This window comes from Coccinella septempunctata, chromosome 7 (genome assembly GCF_907165205.1).
Source record: "Coccinella septempunctata chromosome 7, icCocSept1.1, whole genome shotgun sequence".
In the NCBI taxonomy this organism is placed as follows: Eukaryota; Metazoa; Arthropoda; class Insecta; order Coleoptera; family Coccinellidae; genus Coccinella; species Coccinella septempunctata.
Genome location: NC_058195.1, coordinates 31325668 through 31333345, shown reverse-complemented (window position 1 = coordinate 31333345; position 7678 = coordinate 31325668). Strand labels below are relative to the sequence as shown.

General features: G+C 34.3%; 1 protein-coding gene across 1 annotated transcript; it reads right to left on the bottom strand.

Moving 5' to 3' along the window:
- Window positions 1-1587: 1587 nt before the first annotated feature.
- On the bottom strand, window positions 1588-6104 carry LOC123317788 (ubiquitin carboxyl-terminal hydrolase 10-like). The gene is made up of 6 exons (XM_044904397.1): window positions 6002-6104; window positions 5649-5772; window positions 5010-5549; window positions 4659-4857; window positions 4359-4599; window positions 1588-2317 (listed from the first exon to the last, which is right to left on the bottom strand). Exons 1-6 carry the CDS (start codon window positions 6020-6022, stop codon window positions 1616-1618), a joined length of 1827 nt encoding a protein of 608 aa, XP_044760332.1. The 5' UTR covers window positions 6023-6104; the 3' UTR covers window positions 1588-1615.
- Between the last annotated feature and the right edge of the window lie 1574 nt (window positions 6105-7678).

The window sequence follows — 7678 nt, the reverse complement described above, 5'->3', positions numbered from 1 at the left end:
GACACTAGACCTTTTCTGCATATTACGTTGAAAAGTTGCCCATTTTGTGAGGATTCCGAAAAGGTAAAATACGGGTGATAACCTTCGTCACGAAAAAAGATATTTGAATGTTTATCGAGAATGGAGCATTTCTGTGAAAAACTGATTTTGTCACCTTTTCCACAAATTCTTTCATTTTGCAGATTCTGCTGTAACATATTGAATGATTCGCTTGAAAAATGTCAGTTAGTCCCTAAATTACTTATAAAATGAAATTATTCTGTTTTTTTCTTTAATTGCAATGATATAATAATAATAACGCACAGGACCTTCAACATCAACAAATCTATTGTGAAGAAACTTCATAAAAATATCAATAATAAAAATTCAGAATTCTTATGAGAGCAAATGCTCAAAATGACCACCCCCTTCGCTAATACATGCCCATCATCTATTGAGAAATACCTTTTTTAAAACCATACGAACTTCTCCCCGCTATTTTGGCTGCTGAAATACGAATGCGGTGTGCTTCATCTCTTATGGGATTCGAATAAATTTCCTTTTTTCAAAAAACCCCAGTAAAAAATTCCAGAGGATTTAAGTCTGGTGAATCATTGAATCGCATCACATCATATCGATGTTCGAGAGTTCTTTAGGCAAAGAAAAAGAAATAATAAAACTCATTCAGTGAATTAGCATCTTAATAACATTTTGTTGATTTGTTGATTGATTATTTTCAGCAGGAAGTGCAAAATTAAAGTATTTATGGAAAAGGTGAGAAAAGCAGTTTTTCATAGAAATGTTCCATTCTCGATAAACATTCAAATATCTTTTTTCGTGACGAAGGTTATCACCTGTATTTTACCTTTTCGGAATCCTCACAGAATAGGCAACTTTTCAACGTAATATGCAGAAAAGGTCTAGTGTCTTTTTTTTATACCACGTCAGATAGAATTCAGCACAAAAAAACACTTCCTTCAGAACATGAATTTCAATTTTTTTTTCCAGAATCCCTGTATAATATTTCGTGGTATTTTTCATTGCATGAATTGGAGTAATCATTCAACAAAATTTACGGAAAAAAACTGATACGAAAAGTATTTAATTGTAGCTTCCGCAAGAGAGAAAGCAGTTTAAGTGAAAAAATTCAACATTTTCATAAAACATCAAATATCTCGAAAACTGTGAGACTTTCATATGAACGATTTTTTCACATCAGGTAGAGTACATTCTGATCTACTTTCCGTTTTAGTTTGACGTGGTCTTTACGGGACACCCTGTATAAACCTTGCCCTTACAATAATAAACACAACAAATAAAGCATTTTGAAGTAAACCATAGATCCTCTTTTATTAATATATAGATTATCTTTTAGTCTATGTTTTTTTTTTCATTCACTGCTAATTTAGGCTTTTTTCAATCGTTCATTCCGGGGAAATTCTGCTCAATAAAACTGAGGAAATATATTATAAAGTCTGTTTATTAAAATATAGTATATATTTACATAACATCATAAATATAATTATAATTTTTCAGATTTACAATACATTACTCATAAAATAACAAAAAACAATTTTAGTCCATCCTTTTCGCTAATATGTACAAATTTATTATTCTATAGTTCAATTTATACACCTTAAACTATATCACCTCTTTTATAAAATAAAAGATAAGGAACTCTGTCTCCATGCGGTTTCAAAACACTTTCCACTGACACTGACCTCACTTTTGCATCGTCAAACCTCAACCAAGTATGATGTCCAGAATGGAACGCGTCCGCCACATAGTGTCCCTTGCTGGCCTCTTTACCTTCATGGTAAACGACAGCGAAAAGCTTGTACTGTTTCTCTGAAGAACTGCTAGGTTTTCCCGACAGGATCTTGGAATCAACCTGGAGGTCGATGGGGAACTCCACCTTCTTCATAATCTTCGTGCAACCGTTCCCATTGTAACGGAAACATTGCAGATGGAGGACAAGAACAGCCGGCAGTTTCTCGATCAGCACCTGCTGCCACGCTTCCACCTTTTGATTCGTCTTGGCCGAAGTTATTCCTTCAAGTTGATTCTTTATCGTCAGCTGTTCCAGGGCTTCCGTGATGGTTTTGGCCGTCCTGATGTTCAGCTGAAGAGTCAGGAACGGCTGTATGTTTTCTGTGGATTCATCTCCCGTTTTGTGGATCTTTGAGCACAAGAGTCCGCCGAATATGTCGCTGATTGGAGTTTTGTCGAATTGAACCTTTCTCGTGATGTTACGCTTGTTCTTTGGTCCCATTTGTTTCCAGTCTTCGGAGTCGTGATTCATTTCTATTTTGTTCTCAGTTTTGCAGGATTCGATTATCTGAAAGGACAAAAAAAGTTGTGAGATACGACAAGCAATAATATTTTGAATGTAATAATGTGAACTTATGCCAAACACCACGTACATTCGAATAATAAAAGAAGAGAAGGAAATACTTGACTAAGTTTCACAATTTTAATTGAACTATTTGTTGCCATTAAAAAATATTGATCTTAAATTCTTCTTATTGGTACATATAACATCATTTTCATTTTCAAAATTCAATTCAGCATTCATTTAAACTGCAATTTAATTGTGAGGAGTTTTAAAAGACTATAGTTGAGTTCACTTTGGAGGTAGAGGAAGTTTGTATTTCTTAAATATTCAGATTAAAAGAGTGAATGAATCGATGTCGATACAAGAGGATGTATTGATATCTAGTTAGCATAGACCAGTGCATAAAAAATTATTGCGTTACCATAGCAACGAACAAAATAACTCATCAGAAGTGTCAGTGTGAAGTTTGAAGTCAAAAAAGTAAACCAGAGTTACGCAATAAATCAAAAGAAAGAAGATGTCCACCGAAATTGTGAAAATCGAAAAATTTGAGTATCGAGCCATCGTCAAGTACGTGTATTTAAAATGGTTACGGGGTAAGCAGATTTACGAAGATATGCTTAATATCCTTGATGATCAATGTCCTCCGTATGCGACCGTGAAAAATTGGACTGCAAGCTTCAAAAGAGGTAAATTTTCCATTGAAGATGATGACCGATCGGGAAAGACAGTTTATGTGTGAGTCTCCGAGAATATCGATGCAGTTCATGACATGATTTTATCAGACCGTCGAATTAGGCTAAAACGCATATCTGAAGCACTGAATATTTCATGCGAACGCGTTCATCATATAGTTTACGTCAATTTGGACGTGAGAAAAATTGCTGCAAAATGGATCCCCAAATGTTTGAATGTTGACCTAAAACGTGCGAGGGTAAAAGCATCGCGTTCGATCTGTGCTCGATTTGAAAACGATGTAGACTTCTTAAACATAATTGTTACTATGGATGAGATTTGGGTACATTTCTACGATCCAGAAACGAAGCAAAAATCGATGAAATGGCAAAACTCTGGTTCTTCAAGACCCAAAATCGTCCAAAAATCGGCAAGAAAAGTTCTTGTTTCAGATTTTTGGGATTGGCATGGAGTAACCATGATTGATTTTTTGGATAAGGGTGGAACTATAACCGGAGATTACTATTAGACATTTCTGACCATTCTACGGGAAAAAATTGTGGAGACAAAACCCGGAAAGCTATCCAAAGGTGTTTTGTTTTTGCAGGACAACGCCCCTGCACACAAATCTAATGTTGCCATGAAAAAAATCCGTGATCAAGAGTTTGAATTACTAGAACACCCCCTTTATTCACCAGATTTGGCTCCATCCGACTATCATCTCTTTCCTCAACAGAAAGAACGTTTAAAAGGTCGTAAATTTTCTTTCAACGAGGAGGTTATAAAAGCTGTGGAGTTCTGGTTTTGAGAGCAAGAAGAAACATCTTTTTGAAAGGTCTAGAGACGTTGCAGGTTCTTTGTAATAAATGCATATCCAATTAAGAGGAGAGTATGTTGATTAATAAAATATTTTGACATTGAAATTTTGTTTGGTTCTATAGTAGACTAAGAATTTTTCAATATATCCTCGTATGTACCAATAAGAAGAATTTAAGATGAATATTTTTCAATGGTAAAGATCTATTCTGCAGATTAAATCAACAACTGGTTTCTCTAATCTCTGTATAACTCCCAACCACTTCGTAGATTTCTATCATGTAAAAATTGTACATAAAGGTGATAAAGGTAAACGTTTAGATCTTTGAAAAATCCTAGAAATATCCTCAGCCCAAAAACAAAGTATACCAATTGTAAACGATCAATTAAATTTCCGCCTATCTCCGATTTCAACATGAGTTTAATGATATGAAACCGGAAACACGCGTATCAACAAATATCTTAATTAAAAATTGCGAAACCGAGTCAAGTGTTCTCGTTCATCATGTTTAACCAAGAGTCATGCGATTAATCAATAATTTCGACTACTTACATTCATCATTTCGTCCTTCAGTCCGTTCAGCAGTAGACCCAAAAATTCCTCAGCGTCCTCTTGACGTCCCTCGACAAGAAACGAGTCGCTTCTGGTATCATTCAGGATGGTGTAGATCGAAGATTCTTCGATCGAGTCGCCGCAGGAGAAGTCGAAACTCCCCTGTTTCTTCTTGTTCCTTTTCGATATACGGTTTAGGTAGGAATCGGGCAGCTTCTCGAATTTATTGATGAATTTGCACCTGGAAGATTTCAAATTGATTTAGATGCTGTCAAAGCGACGGATTGTTATAAAACTTACATGTTCTTTATGATGGGTGGTAGGCCGTGTCCATTCTCCGTCAAATTCTTCGAAAGTCCTATCAGCAGATTGCATAAAGGTGGGCAGGCCAGCAAGGCTTGTAAAATCGAATTGATGTAGCAATAATTGCTCCTATTGATTAAGCCTCTTGGTTGTAGATTAGCACTTTTTCCATCAATTTCGAAGTTCGATAGAAATTCTGGAAATAAAATGAAATGTTGAGTAACAAATATAGAAAAAGTTTATTGATATCACAACAAAAATAATTCTTCAACTCAAACAACTGACTATGTAAAACCTAAAACGTTTTTCTACTCAAAAAATTTAATCAAAGTCTCTTCAACAACTAACCTGCTAGTCTGTGAGTGGCTGGATCAATAGTTCTGCTTTTTTCAACAGTGTCCAACGATTTAAATTTCTCATCACTGCGTTCAGTCACTAACTCTCCATTTGTCGTGGGTTCCTCTTTCTTGAAGAGACTCGTCCATGATTTCTTCGCCCATACGTTTACAGGTTCATTAACATCTGATTTGACTCCATTTTTTTTCACATCACACGTCTGGACCTTCACAGGCTTATTCTTCATTTCTTCAGTCTTGTTCGAGGATGTTGCCACAATATTTTCAACTTTAACAGGCATCACTTCGGTATTACTTTCGATCAGGTTCGATATTGGGGCACTCGGTGAATTGCGAAGTTCTTCCGCAATTTCATTGGAGGGAACTGTTTCTTTGTCAGCCGTTGTAGAAACTTGTGTGGGAATGAAATGATCCGTCTTAGAAGTGGGTGTATTAACAGATATAGCATTGTCGTATGAGATCAGTGTTTCTTCATCAACGTCTGATGGCTTCTTACATTCGACTGCTGCATTTGGTTTTCTGTGTAATTTTTCTGAAAATAAGTCGATTATTAAATTTCTAGTTACATCAAATCTTTCTTGGACTACATTTGCAAGGATATTATTATTGAAAAATACATCACAATACTCACTTTGGGGAGATTTCTTCTTGAGAGTCCAAGGCAAGGAGATTCTTTGAGGGGTATCGGACAGACAAGAATTTATGTGACGAATCTCGTCCACTTCCAACCCTGTTATATCTAAAAACTGCATATTCTGAAAATAAAATTAATATTAATGTCATTTCAGATATTGAAGTTGATATAATGTTATATTCAAAGTGCTGAAAACATCTTTGAACTTCTAGAGATACTACCATATAGGTAAATGATCATTTTCGAATAAAAAAATAACACATACCTGTTTGAAACAGAAAATCTGAACAACAAACAAATTATTGAATAGCAACCAACTGACTAGAGATTAAAAAAAAAGAATTACTTACATCCATAACTTGAAAATTCATCAATCATCAATCACAACACTGTAATATCACCTTAAAGTTCGTTTATAATATTCGAAAACTTGCGAGTATTCAAACAGTCTAAACAATCTTAACACCATTGAGGTTAACTCAACTGACTGACCGAAAAATGACTGCTAGGTTATATAGCACGCTACCGTTTCTACCTTTCTATCTAATTTCGTCGTTTCTGACCAATGGCATCATGCTTCTACCTGGGGTTGGGACCGCCCCCTTGCGCACAATTTGGAAATCTGACTACTTTTCGATTTCAAATGTTGTTATTCTATATTTGATAATAGATATTACAATTTCTATTTCTTCAGTTAAAAGCGCATACTGATATTTTTCTAGAAAAATTGAGTTTCATTTCATCTAATTTTTGTATTTTCGTTTTCGTCACAAATCATTTTTATTATTTTATCGCGTAAAATTCGAAAATGGAACATACCGGAACTCTTCTAAGATGTAAGTTTCGTCGAAGAAAAGGAATCATTTCAATGAAATCTAATTCTTCAATATTTATCATATTCTTTTCTATTTGACTCAAACGGTATGCCCTAAACTTTTTTTGCCTGTTGGATTAGTGGATAGGTACTCTTAATTTTTTCGAAACAATTTAAGGCCTAAAATGAATAGTTGAATTGTGTGAAATTTGCAGTTTTCCATATTTTTTTAAATCTATACAGGGTAAGTCTTTAACTCGTACAATAATTTCATAAGTAGATTCTTGAGCTAAAAAAACGCATTTTTCCCATATCATTTTTTTCGATTCGACCCTGATGAATAGATTTAGTAATTTTGAATTTTCATAAGGAGATAGGTGATCTAATAACTCAATTTGGGTTATTAGTTTACTGGTGACACGACACATCTGTATATCTTCTAAAAAGAGTTGTAATCAGCCAAAGTACCCAATTTTTAAAAATTCACAGATACTTTTCAATTTTTCAACATCAAATTAATCGAAAACGTCGCATTATGAGAGAAAATATGAAGAACACTTTCATCTTACAAAACTTTCGTCAAACTTAGTTTCAAGCGTTTGATTCTTTTTTTTGGTATTTTTCATGGTACGTAATGTTTAAATTAAAAAAACTGGAAGACGGGGGGTGATATCTTGTGTTCGAAAAGATTAGGTAACTAATCTTAAATCCTCATACTTCTAAGTAGTAAAAACAATTGAATATCAAAACTTAAGACTTTAAAATAATAGGTAGGTATACAGGGTGTCCAAAAACTAGTAAATCAAACGTCATACCACGATAGAGTAGATCAAATATTGAATGGCACCAACATTAGTTGAGCGAAAATGTACCGTTTCTGAAAAAAACCTAACCTAAAGTTGCTGATTTTCAATCACAAGGCCAATTTGTGGAAGGACAGCGTTTTTTTCCCATATTATCACCCCTAATTTTGAATTTTCATAAGGAGATAGGTGATCTAATAACTCAATTTGGGTTATTAGTTTACTGGTGACACGACACATCTGTATATCTTCTAAAAAGAGTTGTAATCAGCCAAAGTACCCAATTTTTAAAAATTCACAGATACTTTTCAATTTTTCAACATCAAATTAATCGAAAACGTCGCATTATGAGAGAAAATATGAAGAACACTTTCATCTTACAAAACTTTCGTCAAACTTAGTTTCAAGCG

Bases quoted from the DNA above. Each gene is read 5' to 3' on its own strand.
- LOC123317788 (XM_044904397.1), bottom strand. From the start codon at position 6,022: ATGAATTTTCAAGTTATGGAT. The intron at 5,773-6,001 runs GTAAGTAATTCT...TTTTATTTTCAG, and splicing joins TGAATTTTCAAGTTATGGAT to AATATGCAGTTTTTAGATAT. The intron at 4,858-5,009 runs GTTAGTTGTTGA...TTTTATTTCCAG, and splicing joins AGCCACTCACAGACTAGCAG to AATTTCTATCGAACTTCGAA.